We start from the raw sequence: 27,245 nt of genomic DNA, 5'->3' as shown, positions 1-27,245 counted from the left end.
GAAAACTCCGAAGTATCTGGAGGCAGGGTTAGTATTAGCCAAGGCCACTGTGTGCATGCCTATTTTTTAAAATAAGAAGGAACACGCCTCACTGAACAGACCAGAACATGAAATACTATCTATATGTATAAATGGCATTGACTTTTTAACATATTACACAATTTTGCAAATCTGCAAATATTAGAAATATATAAACAAAATGACAAACCATTTCTCCTGGTTTCCTCTTTTTCAACTGCAGACTCTGTGCTTTCATATTGTTAAAAGTAACTATTCCATTTACTATGTCAAAATGTTGCTGCAGGTATATGGTTTTGCCAACTGTATATTTAAAAAAAAAAGATTGCTTTTTGTTTTTGCTGGCTGCACATCTGATTCCCGCCGCTCGGTGTCACCTGAAGCAAGGCCGTCCAATGAAGAAGAACAATAGCATGAAGTTAGTTTGGAGTTAATTACCAGCCAAGCTCCGATGTATCACCCCATTCAGTTGTGTTTAAAACTGGTATGTAGAAAACTGGATCCCACATAGTGCAAGGCATTATAAGCATTATTATTATTATTATTATTATTATTATTATTATTATTTTTATTATTATTATTAAGCCAACAGTCTCTTTTGATTTCTAGAAATTAGAGACTAGAGGTAATGAGGTAAATAAATACAGTACTATAGAGCTGGTGTCATGTTTGTTGCACAGTACTTTCCTTTACTTTTTTGTTGCGTGTTTTTAGCGATGCATTTTTGTTTTCTTCTAAGACATAAAATATGGGGATATAGTATTGAGTTTCAAGAGAGAGTACCCTGATTCCTGATATGGTCTTCTAATTATTCTTTCTTCAACCCAAACTAAATCCATCTCTGAGTACATATTTCTTTATGATTGTCGATCAGACACTCATATTACCTTCCTTGCGTCTCTCCCTGCTGTTTTGCCTGCAGAGAGCACTTATGAGGCTGGAGGGTCTTCAGAAACACTGGTGCCTGTTGAAGAGATGAAAGTGGCGCTGGCTTTTGGCTTCGATTGTGCATTTTAACAGGAGCCACGTTGCCCCTTTTTTCAAGCAACTTTGGGGAAAATCAATTGAAATAAGAAGGTATTGCAGGGTAGTTTCATCACTCTGTGTGTGGATCTGAAAAACGTGTGTAATGTTGAAAGGTGTGTGACTACCTCAAAATTAGAAACTTGATCTTCGAATACTCCTCTGAGCCTTTGTATTCTACCTTCAAGGGATACAAAGTATAGCGTAAGCTTGTGTTTAGACCATTCAGAGATTTAAAAAAAAATAAAATAATCCAATGAAACTGTAAAACAAACCTTTATTATCATATCTGCTGCATGGTGCTTATAATAATTTTAAATTGACATATTTACATCAAAACTTGCATGCCAAACTTGAGCAGATGTTTGTCATGCAGTTGGTCGTGTGGCATGCTGGTCCTTTCTCTCAGTCCTGTGCCATTGTCCACATCTTTACTTCCACTCACAGTGAGGGCCGTCCTTCATCGATGAAGCTGAGCTGGGTGGGGTGTTCCTCCCACTCGGACTCTCTGGGGTGTGGTGCAGAGATGGAGGGCTGGAGAAAGGGCTGGACGTGCGACGGGGAGAGGGAGAGGGAATAAGACCTGGATATGAATTGGGATGAGAGTGTGAGGCGAGGCTGGGTTTGCGATTCACTGCTGGGTTCTGATAGGTCGACCAGGAGGGGAGTGGCGGATGATGGGTGGCTTGATGAGGAAAGTGAAGGGATAGAGGATGAAGAGCTTGGGTGTGGAATGGTCGTGTGCTCATGAGGGGAGCTGTGGAGGGAAGGAGGAGCTGAGCAGTGGGCAACAGGAGGAGCGATGCTGTTTTGGCCAAGTGGACCAAACTCTCCTTGAAATGCCTTGCTCAGATGAGGAGACGGTGGTTTGGGTGTTAGGACTGATGGGGGGTACGCATCGTCTGCAGGTACATGTTGGGTAAGAAGAGGCGGGGCCGGGGAGCAGCTCAGTGACGACACGCTGGGCGGTGGAGTCACAGCGCTGGGTATCAGCAGCATGGACGGGTTGTGAAAGAGAGGCTTGAGAAGACGCGTCATTTCCTGAAGCTCCTGACTGACAGTGGTGACTTGACGGGAGAGGATGCACATCTGGATGATGAAATGAGAAGAAAAATGGCAAAATTGTAGAGAAAAGTTCTAATGTAAAGTGTTGTCTATTGATACATTTATACTTTACTGGCCTTACCTCATGTTTTAGTTTTTCAATAGTCTGCATAGTGTTCCTTTCCTCATGGGTCTCTGTGGATATTTAACCAAGTTTTAAACTTCTGCATTCAGCGCCATTATATTTACCAATGTTTCCTGTGAGTGTGTGCGAGTACCTGAGGTTGCTGAATTAGGGCTGGGTAAGAAACTTTGAGTTGCAGCAGGAGAAAAATCAAACCTCTGAGATGAGCCACGCTGGATTTCTGCCTCGATACCATCCACAAACCTGATACCGACACGAAAAAGGAGAAGGTGACTTAACACTGAAGGACTCAATTTACCCGTAAATGTCAAATCACTGCCAGACAGCGTACCGAGGACTTTGAGGAGCATCTCTTTTCACCTTGGTCTCCATCTCCGATTAGATAAAATATTTGATTTGCCTAATTTGGGTGAGTGTGAAGAAGCAAAGTTCCAACTTGCGTCAACAGAAAAACAAACAAACTGGAGGTCAGGTGGAGCCTTGTCCCAATTCTTCTTTGTGGACGTTGTATGGTTATATATTTAATAATTAAAACATTTTATTAACTAACTAACTAACTAACTAAAACTTGTCTTGTATAAATATGATGGACACAAATGAGAAGAATTACACAACAGGCTTTTGTGCTAAGTCACTCACGTGAAAACTATATCGAAAGAGTTATCACATATTCAATCTAAGTAAAAGCATCTGTTCTGCACTGGTCATGCGTCAATGCTTATATGTGGTGCAATGTTACAAACATTCCACAAGATGGCAGCACAATATAAGCAAACCCAGCCTGATAATGATTACAAATCCCAACATTGTGTTGTAAACTGTGACGACCTTTGAGCACATCCGGGGGGGTTACAAATGGCTTTTCCTTGTTTAAGAGTGCATACGAGACCCCAGGCATCCGTTGAGACTTTACATTATTCATCAGCACAAAGTAGACACAGTTTAATCACCACAGCAGCAGAGAGAGCAGTCACTGACTACATCCAAAAGCAAACGAAGCACATTATATGGAGGCACTGTGGGGGCAGCAGAGAAGATGTGATAGTGACTTAATAATCTTTGGGGTTTCCCTTCTGAAGTTTCCTCAGTCCTTTTTATATTTCTATAATGAAGATATATTTCAAGACTTTCTAACTACATTTTGTTGTTCACAAAGCACAAACGATCCAAGTTTTCCTTCTGTGTAAAGTCACAGCAAAAGTTTGTATTTACTGTTATCTTCATAAAACATTTGCTGATCCCAGACGTTCCTACATTTTACACAAATTGGGAAAAAAGTTTCCCCCTTCATGTTCATTCTTGTTGGAAATGGATTGCTACTAATATTTTCCAGCTGTGCAGGTCAAAGGTCACAGAAACTGCCACGCCTGCCTGCAGATCACCAGCCTGGCGTTTCCTTAATTCACTCATGCTCTGGTCTCCTCTGCTGCACCACTGAGGCTTCAGACACTAATGAATCAGGTGTGTTCCCACTGCAGCAGTACATAATGTGAACGCCATATCAGCAATATATTTTTTTAATATTATATTTTTCTTAGCTTGGAGTCCTGAAAAACAAAGATTATGTGAAAATAAATGTTTAAATGCTATTCTTATTGTATTGGGAGAGCAGATGATTTTTCCAAAGTACTAATCTCTTGGCTAAACCTAAAAGGGGTCAAATAGATTAAACAGTCAAACTGCTTAAAGACAAAACAGGCTAAAATAGCCAATATCACTCCAAACATTTAAATAGCTATGAAAATAGCCCAAAATATTTTTCAATTGGCTAAAACAACTGAAAAAGCTTAAACTCATAGATCAAAACAGATGAAACAAAATGGCTAAAAAAGGTAAAATGCATAAGAAAATAAGTTTCTAAATTGTAGTTTATGCAACCTAAGATACAGTAAAAGCAAACATACTGTGGTGTGCAATAGTATTCATACCCATGTGTTTAAAACTAAACCCTGTTTTAAACTTCTTTGGCTTGTCTGTTGTGTTTTGTTTTCTTTCTCTTCATGATTCTGTTTGTTCACAAATGTTCTCTGAATGGCTGAGACTTTCACAGAGCAGAACTAGATTTATACTGAGACAAGATTGCACCCAGGTGGACTCTGTTTACTAATTAGGTGAGTTCTGACTCCTGATGAAATTCGTTAAAATTGATGACGACCAGAAACAAACCTGTGGGAGGATCAACGTGGAGAACCTCATATGTGACACTTTCTATTTTGCTAAAGTGACATTTTCCTTTTTGGAAAACCGACACAGTGACACAGTTTCTACTTGCCCTCACACAGCTGCAAAATAAATTGATTCCTCAAGCCCAGCATCTGCTGCCACTTCTCCAGAGACTCCATCCCATGGGTGGGTTATGTTCATGAATAATGTCAAGGAATTGAATCACTGAATGGAGAGAACACTCCTGACAGTGCGGGGCTTCCCTACCGTGGACTGAGGTCCGGCTGCAGGCAGCTGAAGCTCACCGCCGGGATCTGCAGGCTGGAGGGCCGGACCAGATCGCTGCCGGGGCGGAAGGGTCTTGGGGGCAGCAGTGGGGAGCGCAGAGGAGAGCGCAGGGGGGAGCGCAGACCGCGGCCCAGCCTGCCAAGCGATGACATCTTGGGTAGAGGGGAGTGCTCGCCTTCAGACCCTGATCCCTCCTCGTCTTCCTTAATGGAAGGAAGCTTCTTCATGATTCCCCCGTTACTCTCACAGTCTGTCTGGAAGGCAGAAATCATGGCAGGGTGTGAAGAAGAAACATTTCCTGGGGGATTTTTTTTTTTAAGCTTCTTCAGTAACATTTGCCATTTCACTGTGAGAGCCTTTTCCTGAAAGTTGGCAAAACACTTTGATTGACTGCCGAACCTGCAAGTGATGTAGAAGCTGTTAAGTTGATGAGATCAGAAATGCTGCGGTTTTGCTGTGTGATCAGGTGGGGGAGCTACTGAGTTGTTCAACCCATCTCAGAGTGGAGCCATTCACAACAGCAGCAAGAATGCTCAGATCCATTCAGCACAAAGCTCATTCAAAACCAAGCGGTCATTGACACCAAGTCCTCACAGTTTTGTCTTATTTTCAACATGCACTGTTAATATATTTTTGCACAAGCTTTGCAACAGCAGATCTCAGATTCGAATTCCAGCAGTTTGCATGTTGGTGCAGGCTGATATGTCATTTGTGGATGGTTGCATTCCCCTGCTCTGTTTGTCATTTCAGCAGGCAGCAATTCAAAGCTGATTAAAACACTGGCAAGCATCCTCATTTCCTCACTTCCCTCTGTTTTTCTTTTTATCCTCCGCTCCCCTGTCACCCACCACCCTTCCCCTTCTTCTCTCCCCTCTATTTGTTGTCTTCGCCATGCAGTCTTTCAGCTCACGTGCCCGGCTGGTATTTTTAGATCGCAGAGGTTTAATTTTAGCAGAGGTTTGCCTGGAGGGAACTGAGCGGAGAAGTGACTGTTTGGAGTGTGTGTGTGTGTGTGTGTGTGTGTGTGTGTGTGTGTGTGTGTGTGTGTGTGTGTGTGTGTGTGTGTGTGTGTGTGTGTGTGTGTATGTGTGTGTGTGTGCCTGCATCACGTGCCATGCTGTTATGCAGCGTGCCACAAAGAGGGCACTGGCCGATTTGCGTGTGTCATATTTGTAGTTTGTAGGTGTAAAGAAAAGAGGAATGCATGTGTGTCCTATTTGAGAAATGATGCGTGTTCATGTACTGGGGTGTGTGTGTGTGTGTGTGTGTGCGTGTGTGTGTGTGTGTGTTACACATGAGGGCTGCAGCAGTCTGACAGTGCCGGCGTGCGTTTAGCGTGTGCATGTTTTGGCCTGAATACACTTCTTTCACTTTCAGCAAGGGCAAATCTGTTATATGTTGATTTGTGAGAGTGCGATGTTGCATGCTTCAATGTCTGCAGGACATTTATTGCTCATGTTGTGAGGACATAAATCTGTGAGGACTGGCCTCCCATTGTCTAAATCGGGAGGGTTTCTGGGTAAAGACTTGGTTCTAAATGAGGGCTAAGTCTCTATCAAATCACTGCAATGTCTTCCAAAGTGATTGAAACGGTACTCTGTGTGTGTGTGTGTGTGTGTGTGTGTGTGTGTGTGTGTGTGTGTGTGTGTGTGTGTGTGTGTGTGTGTGTGTGCGCGTGCGCGTGCGTGTATGTGCGCGTGTGTCGGCACGTGAATGCAAATATCGGCTCTCCATCTTTCTTCCCCTGCAGCTTCCTTTCATCCTGATGTTTTCCCGACTCGTCTCCATCTGGCTCATTGCTCTATATTTACCCAGCCAGGGATGACCCCCCTCTTCCTCCCTCACCAATCTGACAGCACTATTTTTAGTCCCCGGCCACGCTCTGCTGAGGATGCTGTCGCTGCGTACGCATATGTACCATCCGTTCACGTGAGCGTGTGTGTGACTGTACAGCCATGTGGATGTTTGAGTTTACACTCCACTTTCATGTTTACCATATTGCAGTGTTAGAAGAACAATGGCTTTATTGGATCCCATAAAATAGCAATTGCATAGTCTGGTTGTACGGTCTATGACCCTTGTATATGAATTACACACATATTGGATGGTATCTTTAACTAGTTTCAAACCAGATTTAAATTTGAGCTAGTTTATGAGCTAGTTTAAAAATGCATCCAAATCAAGTTAAATGATACTGGTCCAATTTTTTTTTACAAATTTCACCACTTTTAAAATGGTGTTGAAATAGTTGTCTGTTTTGACACTGATCGAGAACACTTTTTGACTTTTTGGCTCTAGTTTCTGACCAGATACACGTAAAACCAAATTTTCTTTAATATTACCACCATGGGTGTTTATCTAATCAAGTGGACAAATTGTAACTGCGGTCGTTGCTTGTTTTATTTGGGTTCAGTTGAGTTTTGTTACACCATGTTGGTGGAGTGTGTTATTTCCACCACAGTGATATTGCCTAAATGATTTTCAGCTCAGCTCATTTAGTGGAAATCATTGAATTAGGTAGAAAAACACAAGGGTTACTTTAGTCTTCATGCTATGTCTTTGAAAATATCTCTCATCTTTCATAACAAACTATGTAGTTTGTTGACGTTTACTCATGGACGTTTGCTTTAATTAACAAGCTTACTCACAGTGAAAATGTGACTTACTTATTTCCAGTATAATCTGGTTATTCATGTGTACACTACAGCTGAGATCCATCTGTAAATCTCTGGCGCCTGAGTGGGCCGTGTTTAGCTCGTGTCTTTATGCGTTGGCTGCGTCTCAAGCAGGAGCTGTGGATTCCTCCTCACTTGCCCGGTCCAGATGGCTAATCCTATCCAAGAGCAAAGCCACCACTGTGGCATGGGGAAAAGAAAAAAAATATATTGGGGTGGAGGAGGTCACTGCACAGCTGACTAATCTAAAACAAAGAGGAGTTTTCTTTTAATGGCTATCACCCTGATATTGTTTTGAAAATGCTTTAAATAGACTTGTGAGATTGACATATTGTCAATTTTCTTCAATCTGCTGCATGAGCAGCTCGGCATTTGAATGGTGCAAAGTATGCCGTAAGAAGTGAAAGCAGTACAATGAAGGGAAGCCTCATGACAACAATCGGAATTTTGCTTCTAGAGTCTGGAAGTTATCCTACAAATCACCCTAATAACTTTGTATTTTCTGCTCCTGATATCTGTAGAACAACTGTGAACACTTCAATCATTCTGAACAAGAGATGGAGATGAGAAGTCCAGAAATGTTGTAAGAGTACAAATAATAGACTGTGTGCATGTAAGAAAAATGTTGGCGTTTACCCCAGTGAGACTCGTTCTTAGAGATCGGATGGAACATGGATAAAGGCTTTCTTGCAGGAGCTAATTGAGGTTGTCTGGTCAGGCTGCCTCAGATATCGTTCAAGTGAAGGAGGGACCCCCGAATAGACCCTGAACATGGCGCAGGGATTACAAGTCCCATTTGGCTGTGGACGTGTTGGTTATTCCCCCAGAGGAGCTGGAGGACGTGGCTGCTCAAAAGCGACGTCCGGCCTATTTTCCTTCACCTCTGAATCACCAGCACTGCATCCCGATAAGCAGCAGTCAAGGTGCAACTATTTATCCTTACCTCATGAAAATTACTCAATCACTTTTTTATTGTATTCTAATCTATCTGAATATCTGTATACTTGCATTGTAAAAGAAAAAAAAAGGGCCAATGGTTTTGAATATAACATACACATTAACCACTATAATATATAATTAAACAGTATTACTTCTACAATAACAAATCTTCTCTGTTTTTGTATGATTACTTTTAAGAGTGCCAAAATGGAACATATTTTTACTAAGTGAGTCTATTTTAGTTGTATTAGAATAAATAATTTTATTTTAGACTACTCGACTTGTCTAAAAAGGGAATACACAATGTTAACACTTTGAGATTCACAAATGTAAAGTAGACTAAAAACAAAATCCATTATTATCATTGTCATTGTCAGTATTAGTATTAGTATTAATATCAGTAGCAGTAGTAGTAGTAGCATTAGTATTAGTATTACAAAGTGTTTTTAGGCTGAGTATAGCCTAATAACTTCCAGAAGCGTTTACTTTCTGCAAAGTTAAATGTATGTATATCTCTAGGTAAAGAATGTTGAATCAGCTGGAGTGTAGCTAGCAATTACTTTGCAGTCAAATTTAGCATCCTCAAAATATTGCCAAATATCTATTTTCTTCACTTTTGAAACTATACCACTAAGCTTGTGAAGGCCATTGGCTGGCCTCCCTGCTCCCTGGCGACAGCTGTACCTCGATGTTGTGACCTTCCCGGAGGTTGTACGTCAGATCGTGCTGGATCTCTGTGATGAACTTCTGGGCGTAGTCGGGATACAGGCAGAGCACTTCTCGCAGCCCTTTGAGGCTGATGTACTGAAGGTCGCAGTAGGTCAGAGCCTTCACACAGGCGTTAGTCTTAATCACCTCCTCCTGAGTCAGGCAGTCAGAGCCAATCAGGTCGCCCCGGCCTGGTAAAGACACAGGTAGTCAAAACATTGTGTTAACAATATACTAATGGCACACACGGAGGCATGCATCATAGCGTGTTTTGGAATTTAATTACTAGAATGCACTTCAAAGAGGAACCCATCTGAAATATCACACTGGAGAGCTGAGAGGATGTATGGTTACACTACCTTATATGAAGTATGCTAGAAACAGGGGCTTTGTATCTTATTTTCTCTGCCTTCGCTTTCTACCTCCAGAGCTGTAAATCCAAAGTGGCAATGCCAAAACAATTTGTGTGTGTGTGTACATGCAAGAGATGGTAAGACAGAGCAGGCAGGAAAGCTGAAAGAAGAAAAAGAAGACAAAAAAAGCATGTGTACTCTGTACTTCTCCATGCATGATAGAGAAATACCTATAGGCCTTCAGGAGAGTTGGGTTTCCATGTCGAGCTTTATTTCTGAGAGACCAACACACGTTTGATATTCACACTCGTGTGGAGGTCCGGCATGCTAATGAGTTGCCTCAACTTTCCTCTGAAGGCAGCAGCACTCATTTCATTATTTACAGCTCATTAATATGAAAAACAGTGTTGCTAATTTGCTCCCTCTGCTTTATGTGGACCTGAACTGATTCCAGTGGTTGTTTGTGAGTCTGTTTGTGTTTTCCTATTCTGTTTAATCCATGTTCGGAGGAGCGTCGGTGTTCGCGTTGTAGGACAAGACTCTGGAGAGGATCTTACTCTGTGAGAGTGACACTGACACAGGTTGTGGCTGTTTTATCAGCCTGAGTATTGAAAACATGCAGCATGTTGACAACTCTGCAAAGTGCGTGCAGTGGTGGGTTCAGGGGTCACACATTTGATGCAAGTCTGCCCACATAGCTGGCTTCCATCAATCTATTGTGGTTCCCTTCCATTGTCAACAGACAATTGTGCTCCTGTCAAGGTAAAAAAGAGACATTTACATTAAAGCATGTTTTATTTTCTTATTAAGTTTTTGAGTTTCCTTAAGGGATTGTGGGTACTCCTATCATAATCTCTGGGTCACACACCATCTTCCACCTGATGGGCTGAGAAATGTTTGCCTTGGGAACATCTTAAGACAGACATGATTGCTGCGTGATTGCTTTTTTTTATCAGCTCGAAGCTGCTCTTCTTGATTATATTCTTCACAGAAGCAGTCCGCTGACTATTAAATGTTGGATGTCTAATATTTCCTTCTGAGTTGAACAGTCCGTTCTTATTTTCAGCTCATTATTGGACTACAAAACCAAAGATGAGCTATCTCGCGATCTCCTCTGTTTCCTCTCAAAGTATAGTTTAAATCGCACTTTCGGGTCTTGTTAAAGCATAGCCTGTCTTTTGACTGGTTGATCGGTTTGTTTGTTGCTCGGGAGAGTTGTCTGGCAGGCATTTCTTTTTGAGTTTAATTCAAATTTACCTTTTTGTGTGCGACCACTCAACCAGTCATTTCATGGTTGGCTTGTTTTATCTTCTATTCATGTGAACTGCGCTTTGAAAGTAGTAGCAATATTTGTGGAGGGTAGTTAAAGTGGCTGAGCTTCAAAGGAAGCCATATTATGTTCATGACTGGGCAGCTAAAGGGAGTTTGAATGCCTCGGCTCCTGCAATACCATCCCAGAAGGAATATCTGGCACTCAAAACCAACAATGACGGAGCATGTGTTTTTTTTTTTCTGTCCCTCAATGCATGCTAATCTCCATTACTCATTTCAAGGCTTGTCATGGCCCAGGCTGCCCTTCCAGAGCTGAATCCTCTTTCACTTGGACACAAACACTGCTTTTTGAGTCACTTTGCTGCCAGAATCTAGGAGGGCTTCTATAGTTGGGAGTCCAAGACAAAGAAGACCTTCAAGATTCAGGTAGAAAAATGGCTCGCTCAGACTGCAAGATTCCACAGAAGGCTCGATCCAGCTCTTATTTCCCTTGAGAGTCTGACAATACTTAACAAGACATGTGGAGTGATTCCCCGGAAGTCAATAAAGATAATCCTACAGTCTGGTTCATGGGAGCAAATTATGCTGGAAGCTTTCTGACAGGACTCTAAATGGATATGCGATTATTGGGTGAATCAGGATTGGGTGCTGTCCATGGTGCTGAACCTCACTGAGTACAAGTCTGTGATGTGGAGCCACGTCTTGTTTGTTTTCATAGAACATCTGCTTATATTTTTTGTTTTGTTCTCATTTTAATTCTTTTGACTAATAATAATAATAATTATAGGATAATGCTTGGAAGCATATTGCTGCCACAGCATAAACTACAAGGCTATTAAAGCAGCAGTATTTCGATTGGAGCATGTATATTATTATTTGTATGTGATCCATTTTGTCAAGCCAGGTCCTCTCCAGTTTCTTTATTCTTAAGTTTGCTATCAATGAGCTGAACTACAGTGCTACTCAGTGTTTAAATATGTATATTAGGGGATGCAGTCCAGATAAAGGCCAAAGAAAACCGAAGTTGCAGACAAAACCCTGAAAAAACTGAGGTGAAGGGGACGAGACATGTAAGAGGCCTTGAAGACACACACACAAAACATACAACACATGTATAAAGTGCATGCATACAAACACACAAACAAATCTGTGTTAGCATACAAAAATCAAGTTACGCACTCATGCACAAATCTCATTACACAAGCATAAATGGAAAGGAGTTATGCACACACTCGTCTATACATACATACAGATCTGTATATGAACTAATTTAAGTACTTGAAATTGGGATATTTACACATATACTGAATGTAATTTGATAGTTTAAAGCTTAGTTATTAAATAACAGCTGCATATAAAGTGATCATGCTCAGTAATATTCAGCTTATACATTTGACTTTTTGAAATAGGTTTAACTACCACTGAAGAGATCAAAGTTTTTTTTCCATAAATTGACAAAAATCTAAATTTTTTGCTAACTCGAATGTGGAGTGTTAAGTGTTTATTTTTTTATTGTTTCTTTTACCCAGAATGGCTAGCACAGTGTTGTCCTTCAGCACCTCCATGGAGCCTGAGCATACAAAGTAGATTGCCTGGAGCGCGTCGCCTTGGCGGATGAGGAACTCCCCGGGGGCACAAAACGAAGTCTTGATGATAAGTGAGAGGGAGCGCAGACATCCCCTGCTGGCGGACTCAAAGAGTGGCAGCTGCAGCAGCTCATTGTTCAGGTGCATGGCGATATCGGCCCTCAGCTCATCAGGAAAGTCTTTCAGCAACTGAGGAATGAGAGACGTGAGAGTGAATTTGTGCGCCTGTGCGCCTTAGCTTCGGCCACTCCTTTCCTTCTGTGACCTCATCTGAGTGACTCAATACATCATCTTGTGGTGGAAACCAGTACTGCAAGATTAAACAGGTTGCAGCAAATTGTAAAACTGGCTCATCTAATTTAGACAAATACATTTGTTGTACATCAAAACGTTCGAAAGAACATTGTAAGTACTGCTCGGTGTTGTTCTTTGAATAACATGAAACAAAATATGACACTGTGTATCACTGTTAAAGCATTAGTTTCCGTGCACCACCATGTAAATTCATTAAAATGGATTATCTAGATTTGAAGCCTTGCTGAAACACAGTCAGAGGGAGTTTTGTGAGGCCATTAATCCATTAAATTAAGATAGCTGCTCCAGCGTGATAGAAACCCAAAACAAAACACAAATCCTCTCCATGACTTTGAGCCGTTTCTTTAGTCTGCGTGGAGGGCAAGTCACCAGATGAGCATTTTTCAATCCAATTCATCCCTTTTGTAGCTGAGGAGGTTTATTCAGAGCACCGAGGCCACATGTCTACTTCAGAAAACTGAGCAAACACTTTGACATTTCAGAAAGATACTGGACTTCCAGTGAATTTTCCCTACCTCGCTGACGTCGATACCATTGTTGACAGACCAGGTCGTCTGGAAACACTCCATCATGCGCTGCTCCAGAGCTTTGGGGAGCCGGTGCACACGGATGAAGTCCTTTAGGTCTTTTGTGCGGGTGTGGTAGAGTGAGCGGCGTGAGTACATCCTCTGGATGATGGCGGTCACGTTACCAAACACCACGGCGTGCATTAAAGCTGCAGGGCAACAAAGAAGTAAATCAGGAATTCTTCAAAGACTACAGAATAGTAAACTCATTGTTGTCATATTGTAAGATCACATATGACATCTATCTAATTTGCCTTTTGGTTAAACTTCTGTTATATTTCATCACTGCAGTCAAAATATAAACAAAGACTTTTTCCTACCTCCAATCAGCATGGTGCAGATAGAAAAGATTTTCTCTGAGTCTGTGTTGGCTGAAACGTTGCCGAAGCCCACACTGGTCAGACTGCTCAGAGCGAAGTACAGCGACGTAACATAGGAGCTCCGGACCGACGGCCCGCCGCTCAGTGTCATCCCTGACCCGTTGGGTGTCCTCGCTCTCGCCCTGGTCACATTCCACTGGCCTGAACCCAGCAGACCCGCCCCACTCAGAACCCCTGAGCTGTTTAACTGGCTGGAATTGGCCAGTGCTGCTGTCGTGGCACCTTGAGGCAAGTCTGAGACCCCCAGCAGGGAGGTCAGTGGTGCCAGAAAGTATGGCGTTCCCAAGCGTTTCGCCAACTCGTGAAGCCAGCCTGGACATGAAGAAAGGACAGTGCAGAAGAGTTTGTCAGTTTAATGAGAATGCAGCCGTGTTTGTAACATGACCTTTACAAGAAGGCTTCATTAGCCGTGATAACAGGGCCTGAAGGGCAGAATAATTATTTCATTGTTGGTGTCTGCGTGTTTGCAGGAAGTTCAACCCACACACTGCATGCTCGCATTACAGATAATCTCAAATAATTTGTGTCTTTAGTGCAAAAATGTTGTCTCACTTCCTAAATTGGAAGCCTTTTCGTGATAGCCTGCAGTTCGACTCTGTATATTGCCACTGACAAATGTAATGCACATTACAACAAATGTGTTTTTCTGAGTCCTTTAGCATCACCCATCAGCCTACATTTGATGGGTATTCTAATGTGAATGCAGTGGTTGCTAATTTCTATCTGACATGTAACTATAAGCAGGAAATGGGAACCACTTCTTAGAAAAACAAAGCAAGCTGAGCATGTGACACTTTAAAGAGGTATCCACACAATCATTAACCAAGCTGGTGTAGCACAGCTGCACAGCCTAGAAGCAATTTTGCTACAGCTCAATTACAAAGACTACGATTAATGGACTCCACCAGAGCCACTCTACCCTAATGTGCATGGTCATACTTGTGTACATCTATTTATCACTGGAGACCTTTTTACCACATTTATGACCATTTGTATTCACTTGGTTTTGAGGTTGTTCTTGTTTCTCTTTGCTGATTTTAATCCCCTGAGTTCAATAACTACCACTAGCACCTCGGTGTTGTGAGAGCAGGAGGAAGGGAAACAGATCACCATAATCACAACAGTTTTCTCAGTAAAAGGACACAGGCAGCACATAAGTGTGTGTACATGCTCTAGAGCATTGTAAATGATACACACTCTACACAATGCTGAGTTACCATAACGAAACAAACACTAATGGCTTACATGGTTTTGACCCAACAATGCATTAAAACCACTGAACATAAATCAGAGCTTGTGATTGTTGCAGTATGATATTATGCAGAAATTGCCTTTAAAAAATTATTTTCAATTAAGATATAATGTATAAAGTTTAGATTTTTGTTTCAGGTCCATGTACCACTGACCATTGACAGGTAGGATCACAGTGCAATAACCTCTGGACAGGGGTGTCATTTTTTTCATTCATTTTACTTTTGAAAGTAGACATCTTTCTTTTTTCCATGGCTATTGGACATCAGGACTACCATGAGCTGACACTAAATGTTGACTAAGTTACCTGTGTGACTTTATGAAAATCAAAGCCATTGCAACTGGACATCCAATAATAAATCTTTTAAATTCAGTAATTCGTACATGCAGGTACAAACCTATATCCCATGAGGTTGGGCTATTACTTTCAATCTCACTGCGGCCAATGAAGTACCAGACACAGGCCATCCAGTGAGCCAGCAGGGCGAACGTGGACATGAGCAGTGTGAGGACCACTGCACTGTACTGGGAGTAACGGTCCAACTTCTGCAAGAGGCGCAGGAGGCGGAGGAGGCGCACCGTCTTTAGCAAGTGAACGCCAAAGTTCTGGAAGAGAGAAAAATATTTGAATATTTCCAAATGCAAAATGTGGAGCTCAATAGGATGGGATTAGCTGCTCGTAGGCAGGTGGAGCAGAAAATTAAAAGTCGAGATTTATCTTTCCACATCTTGAATGAAGGGGCGCCTGCACCTATCCATATTTACCTCCACAGGGGAGATAACAACAGAATACCACTGATATCATCCTCACCTGTGGTCCTAGTTTGTTTTTTGTTAGACTCCTGCAGAGCTTCCTCGGGTAGTGTTCACCTTTACCTTTTACATGCGTCACACTATTGCAGCACAAGAGTTTGTTTTGATCGGAACAAACTTGACAAGTGTGAACACTTCTGAAAGTATGCTTGGAAATGTTCCCCAAGAATCGGGATTAGGAAACACTGCCTCCCAAATACAGTAATACAGCATGTGGATGTGAGCTGTGAGCACTTCAGAGAAGGATCTGAAGTATTCATGAAGACCCAAGTAGACAAATGCATTAATATTCTAGAAGAAAACAAAATGTAGCACACTGAAACCCAAAACAATAAGAATATTTTTTCTCCATTATTTCCTCAACCAACATCTATATCATCTATATATGCCTTCAAAGAAAAGAAATGTCCTTGAAACCATCACACTGCAGGATGTAAGACCACAGGTTTTAAACCAGGTTGATTGACAGTCTTTTGTCGATCGGGCCAAAATGACACAGCATATATCCAACTGTACAATTTCCTTTATGGTCTTATGAAATCAATGAGGAGGGAGAGTCGAACAGCAGGAGAGAGCCATTGATAAAAGAGTGACGTCCGTTACCACCGGCAAAGCCTCGACCTATACATCACACACATAAGTGCACATGAATCAAACCTAGAGACACATAAAGGAGTGCACACAGCCAGGCATGCATGATTCATTCATCCCCTCCATAGAGGCATTCATTCCTATTGTTGGCATTTATTTAGTTTATTTAACTCACCACACTGATATTAAAGGCGTAGAGTAGATCGAAGGGCAAGGCAGCGATCAGGTCCACAAACAACCAGGATGTGACATAGTGGATGCAAATGCAGCGAGCGTCGTACACAACCTGACCAGAGGTGCTCACGTACGTCGTTCGGAAGTTCAGCACGATGTCTAGCACACACAGACGGAAAGAGATATTAGACGGAAATGGCAGCTTCACCTGTCTCTTCGGTGACTGCTTTACACCAAAATATTTTACCATCTGCTGCTACTACATCTGGTACTGTTGTGTTTTCATCCATACGGACACTAACCAGCTGTTTAAGTTTTGACTTTGTTACTTGCAGCGCCATTAGATCTCCTACAATTTGAGAGATCGCAACCAGATTTTGAATACTAGACAATTATTGTCTCTTTGAGACATCGCAACCAGATTTTGAATACTTGACAATTATTGTCTCTTATTGTACCTTCAGCACTCTTAAAAGAAGTTTTGTACATGAAACCATGACTGTTCTTTCCTTTTGATTATTTCAGGTATTATCTGTTGGTAATTTATAGAAACTGTTTGTTTGGGAAAGATATAAAAAAGCAGATAAATCATATTGTAGCTACGGGATAAAATAGATAATCAAGATTGACCAGCATGTTCTCCTGGACTTTATTAAACCAGCTTCAGTTTTACTTTCAGGATGACCCAGATTACCTGCCTAGAGATACAGAGACCCAACGTTGGTGGACCTGATCTGCTTAACACAGCTGTAGCAGGAAACAAGGAATCAAGTGAACTATCTAACATCGGCTTCTGATTAACGGACCTTTGAGAGGAGAAAAGGATTAAAAAGGTAATTATTTTATGGATTTTTTCGGCTTGTACTTTGCTCTCTTTAATTCCTTTAATCAGTCTTGTGGAGTTCTCTTCCTGAGGTTAGACAGAAGATTACGATTGAGTGAAGTTGGAGATTGTTAAAGAGGTTCGGTAAGCATAGATCTCAAATATTTCAGACAATTAAGAGGACAAGGGTTCCAGGAAAATACTGTTGACTGAACGAACAAGACAGTTGAAGAAAGAAAATCTGCCTTAAAGTAGCCTCACCGATGATGAAAAGTATCTCCACCAAGATGTCGCTGACACTCGGAGGGTTTCGAGCCGCCGAGCCGCCGTCCTCCCGGATCTCCACGGTGGTGAAGCACACATTGTAGGGGACAGTGATGGCGACGTAGAAGGTGGCCAACAGGATGAGCCAGTCCCAGCCAGCCTTGAATGCACCGTAGTGAAGTAGAATGAAGCGGGACTTCTGGACGTCGGCGACCTTATACTCCGGGATCGGGTTTGCGTTGGCTCCAAGGACGCTCTTATGACAACAAGTAAGTTTTATGAATATGATACGGACATGGAGGACATCTTCAAAACTACTTCAATTCTCACATTGTTGATCTTCAGCTTGCTCTTGGTCTTGTCCTGTTTCTGAAGGTGTCCAGACAGCTGGTAGAGGACAGCACGACTGCGCCGGCGCTCCATGTTGAAGTCTGGAGGGCGACTGACCTGGTGGATCTCCAGACCGGTCTCCTCATCTGACAACAAGGACACAGGAGCAGCAAAGGAAAAATAGACTGATGGCAACTGTGAGAAGGTTTGAGGAGTCCCACTGTCATAACCGTACTAAAAATATATTCTCAGAAACCTTTTTAATTTCCTGTGGGTGTTTTTTTTTTTTTTTTTTTTCCATGCTTTCTTTCTCACCAATATCGGAATCATTGCCATGGTCCAAGTCCTTATTCTCTGTGATGTCTTTATGTGAGACCAGGAACAGAACCACCTCGCTCTTCTCGTTCTTGATGGGGACGATGTCCAGCAGACACCAGAACTTGGAGGCTGTGTGAGGGGGCATAAACATGTCACACTTGGCTCGAGCCTGTTTTGTGCATTATGCATTAATTGAATGAGACAGTGTCCTCCAGCCATCCAATCTTACCACCCTTCTTGTACAGGATGATCTCAGTCTTGAACTCTCGACGTTCATCCAGAGCCTTTTGCATCTGTGACGTGAGGCGGTCGCTGGTCTCGCTACCATACAAGAAGTGACACATGCAGCTCTTCTGCATCAGCTCGCCGCGGGCAAAGCCGGTCAGCTCGCAGAAACCATCGGAGCAATAGACGATGGGGTACAGAGACTGGACCTGAGCGTTCCCCAGGACGAAGTTGCTGTCTGGGTGGAGGAAAAGGGAAACATAGTCATGGAGGAAGGATTGGAGATTGGCGAGAGGGCAAACAGTCAGGGTCACAGAGCATCCATCACATTCAAGATACGCCCCCATTACAGATCACGCTCACAAAGTCATCAGTCAGTGAAACAAAGTCAGTAAAGACTTTTCTATTATTGCCACTCACATCCATGTAGTGTTTTATGCACCTGTGTGGTCATCAGCTACAGTTTCACTCAGATTTCATGTTAACTCAAAGGACTCTTTCACTCCATGGTTGGCTCTGGAGTGATTCTTCTCATTTTGAAGAGCTGTCCTCAGGGACAATTTAACCCGCCTGCCGCTCTTTTGTTCTTCTTCCCTTTTATCTTTTGTTCCCTCACTGTGTCATTCTTCCTCAACTCTCTATGTCCTTTTTAATATTTTTTTTAATCAGCTTGTTTTGGGCAACACAAATAAATGAAACTTCAATTTTGTTGAGCGTTTAGATGTGTCACGCTAAGATTGCAAAAGCAATTTGTCCATATGCTGAGCCTCGGGCCATCGTTACCATTGTTCACAAGATTTCCTTTTGTGCAAAGAAACAGATGAAACAGATGAAATAATGTGCATCAGTGTGGAAATAGATTTACTATATAGCATTACAACTGTAAGAGCTATGTGGTATTATCATCTTTAACATTATTGTGCAGGCATTAACGTACATAGACACTTCTTATGGCAGTAGTGCTTAATTTTTTGTTGTACTTGTACAATCACCTCTATTATTATTACATAATACTACTCTAGATGTATATCCATTGTATTATATGTTTTTTGGGGTATAATGTTCTATTTAGCATTAAGAAATCTGCTGTTTTACGGGATTTCTTCCCCAAAAGCATATTTAAAAATTCTTAGTGCATCAGTGCTTAGCTGTATTAATGTTATTTCTTTCACTCAAGGCCAGAATCTCACTATTTAATAATTAATATGTCATTTTCTTTCCTTTTTCTGCACAGTCAATATTTAGATCAAATAACTAGCGATCATATCTGTTTCTCTTTAAGTGGGACTTAAAGTAACAGGTGCAAATTGTAATTATTCATTTGTGTTTGTGGCATTTCCCTTATCTGCATGGTTCTACATGTCTTCCCTGCTCCAGCATGGCTGGATTAAATACATTGATCATAAGGCTTTTGAAAGCTTTTCTTTTCCTCTCTGGTAATCCACTTGTAATGTGTTGTAATCATTGTTTCCCTAGTGAACATAAACAATATAAAGAGCTTTTCTTTTTTCTCCTAACATAACTGAATGACGCCAGGAACACAGCGGGAATGGCTTGTTTAATAAACACTATCAAACAAAGTGAGTAGTTCATTTAAAAAGAAATTAACTACAAAGTGGGAGGAATCCTACACATGGCAATGAAACTGAGCATGTATGAACAGAATGAACTATTCCAATCCAGTAATGAATCCGATCGATCAAACGCGACAGAAAACACGCCTGTAAGTTGATTATCAGAGCTTTGACGAATGAGTCGAGGTTGTACAGACAATGTTGAATAATTCACATTGAAACTGGTTCAGGTGAGGAACACAGCAGAGACATTGGAGTCCACACATAAATGAATCTGGAGGATTGGTGCATTGACGTTGAAGCATGGGAGCAATACAGGATGAGAGAGAGAGAGGGATGAATGAGAAGGATGGACAACGTGCTTGAGAGGGAGAGATAAATTAGAAGAGAGACAGAGAGTGAAATTGCATGAATACGAACTGGGGGCAATGAATTTGAATAATTCATACATTAATAAAGTGCGATCAGTGCAAATGCTCTTGTCAGACCTCATCGACAAAAACAAACATCTGCTCAATATAATCCGACTCGGTGATCTGAACATTCACATTCAGGATTTCACTATTCATAAACTAATATACTATAACCACATTCTGCTCTACAAGGACACTTTTTTCACAGTCAATACACACTATTCTGGCAACACTCGGACGTATGAAGCGTAGAATATATTTGGTTCCATTCTCCCACAATCCAAAAAACTATTTATAAGAGGTTATTTGGTGACTATGAAATTTGCCTGTTCAGCACTGAACCTCTTACAGCTTCTGTATCCCAACCACAATCAAGCCCTGTATGCTTTTTGCTGCTCTATTTATTCAAATGTGCACAACTATATATCAAGAAAAACGGCTGCAACAAGTTGCGCCACTCGTATGCAGACAGATGGATGCGCAGTGACAACAACAACAGTGGAGTCGCCTTTATGTTCTCAGCCCTGCCAGGTGTGTTAAATAGATGTTGAAGCGGCTGTAATAGCATCTGATCATTCCAGTTGCTCTGCGAGGCGGCGGGGCGGACGGAGCCCGGCCACAATTTCCAACCTCGCAATGATGCAGCCTCAGAGTTTTGAAACGGTGTGATGAAATATAAGACGAGCTGATGAGTCACAGAGCCTTGTACTCATGAGATGATCGACTAGGAGAAAGGAGGAATATAATAATCTCTAAGAGCACTAAGCCCATTTTGGTGAAGAACAATGCGGGGGAAAATAGGAGCTGTTAATGGGACTCTGACTCTCTTACAGAAATAACCAGTATTTGTCATCAGTTATTCCAACATAACTTCTTTAAGGACCTGGACCTGGTGAAGGCAGGGTTCACACTGGACTGCTCACCACTGCATTATTGCTCAAACTTTCAGAATTAACTGCAAACACATGCTTTTGGACTGTATGAAGCAACAGCACTGAGAAAAAAAATAACTGGAACAACGTGAAAACTCAACAGGAGTCCATTAATAGTGTGGATCATTCATTTCAAGCACAGGCGTCTTAAGACTGAACCAAAACAGGGGCACTTATAACACCACTCCCCTCCCTGCTTATTTTTCGCTTGCTTCTTTTTGTGTCCATATCAACATTTTCTGGCTCTGGGAGATGACATGCCCTCCTCCTCTTAAGCTCACAGTTAAAGCAGCGATTAGTCTGTTGTTGTCCCTCCAAGCTCAGATTTAATGGCAACAAATGAGAATAAATGTGCATGAGGAGTATTTGTGATAATGTTGCAGTTAATACAAGATATAAATATAAAAGTGTAATCACCTCTTTGCCTCGGCTTCTGCAGCGTGCAAGGTTTTTATGTTCATATAGTGCTCGACCTCACTGCTATACATACATTTCCTTCCCCAAGACGTGATCTGGATACTGAGAAAATGGCCTCTGAGCGCCATCATTTTCCTTTGTTTTACTCAGTTTCTGCACATTCCCCAGGCACACGGCAGGCCTGTCACATCCACACCACTACGCAGGTATAATAAGTTGTGAGCTGAACTACAAAAGTACTCAGACTCGGCCCCTGAGCAGCTTAGGGAACCCCAACCCCCCCACCGCCCACTGCTGATAACACTGACAGTGATAGTCCGTCACAGTGGATTCTCAGCTGTGTGCAATGTAAGCCAAAAACATAGCAAAGCATTTTTTAAGAAAATAGAATGTGGTATTATTTATCTTTATTTCTCACATCCTCAACTGGATGGTAGCTCATTCATCCATCTTTTGCCCAGAGTTTATCCAACTGGAGGCTTTCCCAGCTGACTCTGGACAGGTCGCCAGTCACACATAAAGAAACATAAATTTTGGAACAGTTTACCCAGCGAGAACTTTCACAGGGTTTTGCTGTTGCATTATGAGGATTGACTGACAAAACTCTCGCTTCTCTGTCTTTTTTGTCTCTGGTAGCACAAAATGTACAAGCATGTAAACATATTTTAACAATGAATGCTGTGCTGCTTATTTACAACATTGAGACTTTAGGACTCCAGTGATGAGCATCTACAAAGGTGAATCCGTGAAAGCAATGAAATTATCTAATGAAACACTGCCTTCAGTCTTATATCGTAAAGGGAGATAATTAATTTCCCTTTACAAGATACTTCCATTGTGTCTGTGCTAATTAGTAGAACATTATTATTATTTTCTACTAATTAGTTCTCCCAAGCCAATGCAACAAGTAATTTCTTTAATATTACTGAACACAGATATAAAAACAATTTGCATAGTACTTTTAAAATGCTTGTGAGAAAACAAGTTAATTACCTTAGACGTGACACATTTGAATTTAATTACAATAAGATTTAATTAGGCTGATAATGCAATCTAAGACTGAAAGCTGTACCTATAAATACACACGTTGTGGACTGAGATATTTCTGGGCTGAAGGGAGGTTCCTGTGTAAGCTTTCCACTGCAGAGTAAGGAGAAGAAAAGCAGGGAAATTCCCTGGAGCCTCGCTGGTTATCATGCTGCATTAATGTTGTATGGCAAAGATGGAAGATCCCAGCTCGTGACCTGAAAATATTGTCCTGCTCAGCTGGCAGTAGTACTTAAGATCTCACGATCGGTAACAAAGAGCAGGTCCCGTATGGCGTCAGAAAACGTGGGCACCCACTGAGAAAACCGCCGTTGTGTTTGTAGCTCAGAAATATGAAGTGGACTCAAAGATGCTCCAGATTTATGTCTGAAGCTTCAATCCTCTCTCACTGATTCTGATCACAATCGTTAAAGTTATTCCTCCAAACTCAAACCTATAAAGACTTTGTTTATTTTACCGAAAGGAGTTTTTGTAAGTTGCTTCAGTGTCGCTGTTCTGAGAAGCAAACACAAGTGCGAACCACAAGCAGAGGTAAAGGTCATGGATAAAGCTCATGCACGCTTCACTAACTGCAAACGATCAGATCTCTGGTGGGCTGAGATCACGACTGCTGTCCAGCACACAGAAGTGGCACTATTCAAATCTCTCGTACTTTAAGCCTCTGAGGTGGTTGATGAGAGTGGTTCAATCAGAAAGTCTTCTGTCATTTAATTCCTCCAAAGTGCTGCAAGCCACCCGTTTCTAAACGTGTCCAGTGTCCAGCACAAGAGGGAACTGTGATTAACTCCACTATGCAAATGGCCTGTGACTCAGTCAACGCCAGCCAGGAACAGGGCAGCTGTGTTGTTTCCATTTACCGCACAAACAGAAGCATTTTTAGCACAGCGCCGCACACAGCTGCTGTTGCTTGCAGCACTGATACATCGTGGTAATACTGGTCCGTGACAAAAAGGGCAGAAAGAAAAGGAGGCGGGAGACGAAGAAGACAAACGTTTGATTAGTTTGAAAGAGGTGCTTCACGCCAGATTGGATGAGAGGGTTGGTGTTGACTAGGAATTGAAGTAAGGGACGACTTCAAAGAGCTTTTCAACCCAACATTGTGGGTGCAGGACCCAGGAGAAGTCTTTCCCCATGTCTCCGGTGGAACTAAGATGTGGAAGAAACTAAGTGGAAGAAATCCTCACTGCCCAGAATGTGAACCTTGGGGTTACATGTGACAGAAGGTGATGTTTTCAACGGAACTCAGCCAGATGATCTCCAGCAGTTTTTCTCTTCTCCAGGATATTGGGAGGAGGGCTCCAAACGATACAAGCTGGAGGCGGCCTGGAAGTGTCCCTGACGGGGCGCTATAGGTGGGTGCTGCTATCGTTGGGCTTCAGATCCTCATCTTTTCACAACTCGAGAGGTTCCTACTCAAACAGTCTTATGGATCTCCTTCTGCGTGCCTGTGAACGAAGAAGTGATCAGATGCAAAGCTGCAGGGTCGTCCTCTCGAGATTGGAGTAGAACTGACTGCAGCCGGCACATAATTTATAGGAAAAACTAATTGAATCAATGCTCAATTGAGAAACTTTGACCCCAGGAGACACACTGAAGGCATCGCATACATCCTTACAAATGCTCCTGAAAAGATGTATGGCTTATTACTGCACAGCATCTCGAGTGTCTTCACATCAGCGCTGCACCTGATTGACATTTAGTTTGTATGTTTACTGGAATCTGGGCGTCTGTTTCATGAAATAGACTATAATTCTGTGGTGAGGCCTTTGAAAGCACACCCATGACTAATACATTGTGCCCTCAGTACTGCGTTATATAACACTGTAAGCCATAAGGGCAATTTACATTTTGATTGACAGCAGTTTCCCTGTAGGTTTATGTGGGATTAATGCACAGACTGGTGGAAGATTATAGTATGAAAATGTGAATGTGAGGTGCGTGGAGAATTATTTTTTGCAGTCTCGTTAAACAGTGTAAACAGGATCATGTTCTGTTTTTGAGGCACAGACTTCACCTTACAAACACATCACAAGAAAAAGAATGTTTTACTAATCAAGCCAGCCAGATTTTGAACAGTACAGCAGATTGTTTTACCATGGACCTGCCTCATATGGGTTGTGCATACGATCCAGTACGTTGTACCACTGTCTGAAGGTTAGAGTGGAGGATCTCTTCACTAAATTAGATTTTAGGCCCGACCGCCAACTCTACCATATTTCACCACCATGTATTACTAACTCAGTACAGACTTGATCAACAGCTCGGAAAAGTTTTCTTCACAGAGCAGATGATTTAAATTACAAAGCCTCGTCCCTCCAGAATACAGTGATCTGTATGCCGGGCTTAGAAGCAGCCTTCACCTCAGAGCACCAGTTTGAATCTGCTTTACTGTGCATTTGTGCCAATTTAAGGGTAGATTTGTTCTGACTTATGCAATTACCGGACAAGTTGAAGGCCTTAAGGTGCTAACCAGATCTTCAAGCACCAGGGTCCAAATGCAATTTCAGGAAATCACAATGGAAATCAAAGTCGTGTTCCACTTTAGAAAAACTAAAAAACGCAATGAGAGGGAGGAAATGCAGGTTTAATGAAGACCTTTTTGCTCAAGCTCAATCCAGGTTTGACTTGAAATACATGATTATATATTATATATATATCCACATAAGGCTGACCTGCAATATTTTGAATTCATGGACTGTAATATTTGTAAGCTGGTAACTTTTAATAAACAATGCATAATTAGTAGAAAAACTTCATATTTCCATAAAAACTACAAAGAAAAGCTTAACTGGATCTGAAATGTGGTAATCCCATTTGTTTCTTTATGGGTGATAATACATGTTTATAAATCTTTACAGAAAGTGTTCGTTTCAATTGCAAGGATGCATGTGCATGCACGTGTTTTTGCATCCCCGCACAGATTATTGTGCAATGTGCTTCAAATGCAATAACTAAATAACTAAATATTTTGTGCATATGGATGTCTTGCATCAGGCTCTGTGGGGACCAGCGGACTCTCCATCTTGATTTTTGAACGTTAGACAGTAGTCTGTGCTTTCATTCATCTCAATTCATTCACCAGCCGGAGTATGAGCGAGCCCATGTTCTCATTAAGGACTTTACGGATCGCTGGAGAGGGGGTCCGTAATTTCTGAGCCGCTCAATCTTTGCCAAATAAAGGGATTTGGGAGTGAGCAACTCAAGAGTCAACAAAGTGCTTGAACCCTCCATTGCGCAGCGTCAGATTAAGTTATTGAATTATGCACTCACGGGTCCCATCGAAGCGCGTGGCGATGGTGTCCAGGAAGGTGTTCTGTGGCGCGATCAGACCCCTCATCACCGGCATCCGGGAGCGGGTCGAGCCGCGTCTCTCCCGGCGCTCCGAGCCATGGCTCTCCCCGGCGGGGGCGGTAACGAAGCCCGGCAGGAACCTAGAGGAAGCCCCCGGCGCTCCTCCTAGCCCCTGTAGGAGGGCGCCGAGTCGAGACACCCGGGGCTCCACGGTCCCGAACCGACCACCGAACAGGTGATCGTGGCTCACGGCGGGAGAGAGGAGCCGCTGGAGGCGGAGAAGGGTGAGGACGCAGGGATGGAGAGACCACGCTGAGGATGGTCACATTTACGCACGGATGTACCGCAATGCAATCCCTCTCTCCTCCTCCTCTTCCTCACTCACACAAACACTTTCTTTCCTCTCCAAACAGTCACACACTTCAGCAGCATAGGCTAAACAAGCTTTTTCATTCACTCCCTCCTTTCTTTCTCCCACTCTTCCTGCGCTCCCCTCTCCTTTCTGTCCAAATCCATATCAGATCAGTTTCTCCTCACCTCTCCTGCTTGATGTTCTGATTCAGGCGCGTGAGTTAAATCAAACTGTCACATTGTCCTTATTATTTTGGGTACGGCTTATACATTAATGAAACGTTTTGAGCGCTGGCTGCCGTGTTTCACACTTGAAGCTGCAAATTTTGTCACTGCGAGGACAGAATGAATCATTTAGTCAAGATGAGCAAACAAATTCACGACCACATCTCATTTACTGCACATATTGTGATGCATCTATATGCAAAAGCCTGAAATACAGCAGTCAGCATGTTAAGTGAGATTTATATGGAGTTTACATGTGAGTCGTGTGCAGTTGTGTTTCATACAGTGGATTTATATGAATTTGAAAGTTAAGAAATGACTATAAATCAGAGGTTTTCATGGTTCTTCTGATGACATCACTGCAGTATTTGCTCAATGTGATTTAAATGAAACGATAAATTATTTGGAAGGGAAGGGAATTGTGTGGAATTTCCACCCAAATGAATCTCTATGCCCAGGATGCCAGGTTGTGGAAGACTGGTGGACTGCAACACAAGGAATATCTTTAGGACCAAAAGGGATCAGAAGTGTGTAGCCGAGCCTTTACGGTAAGCCATTGAGAAATCTTTCCAATTTAGAGGATTTTTCAGTCACAGTGCTGTGCTGCTATTCTCTCAAGGCAAACTGGGAGTGACCTCTTAAAATAGGGTTCAGGTTGTTGAGTTTTGCAGTGTGCATTAGTCAAGAGTTTTAACACACCATTCACAAATAAATGTTAAAGCTGAAACTCG

The 27,245-nt window shown here is 42.2% G+C and overlaps 1 protein-coding gene across 1 annotated transcript; it reads right to left on the bottom strand.

The window, feature by feature from the left end:
• Positions 1 to 1,299: 1,299 nt before the first annotated feature.
• LOC308127912 (voltage-gated delayed rectifier potassium channel KCNH8-like) lies at positions 1,300 to 26,325 on the bottom strand. Its single transcript, XM_080493322.1, has 15 exons — positions 25,918 to 26,325; positions 18,269 to 18,502; positions 18,037 to 18,168; positions 17,722 to 17,867; positions 17,389 to 17,647; positions 16,306 to 16,463; positions 15,125 to 15,332; positions 13,416 to 13,787; positions 13,045 to 13,244; positions 12,154 to 12,403; positions 8,980 to 9,194; positions 4,661 to 4,935; positions 2,364 to 2,473; positions 2,228 to 2,280; positions 1,300 to 2,130 (listed from the first exon to the last, which is right to left on the bottom strand). Exons 1-15 carry the CDS (start codon positions 25,991 to 25,993, stop codon positions 1,483 to 1,485), a joined length of 3,336 nt encoding a protein of 1,111 aa, XP_080349448.1. The 5' UTR covers positions 25,994 to 26,325; the 3' UTR covers positions 1,300 to 1,482.
• Positions 26,326 to 27,245: the final 920 nt, after the last annotated feature.

This window comes from Lipophrys pholis (genome assembly GCF_963383615.2).
Source record: "Lipophrys pholis genome assembly, chromosome: 23".
NCBI classification, from domain to species: Eukaryota; Metazoa; Chordata; class Actinopteri; order Blenniiformes; family Blenniidae; genus Lipophrys; species Lipophrys pholis.
This window is presented reverse-complemented; position numbering and strand designations above follow the sequence as displayed.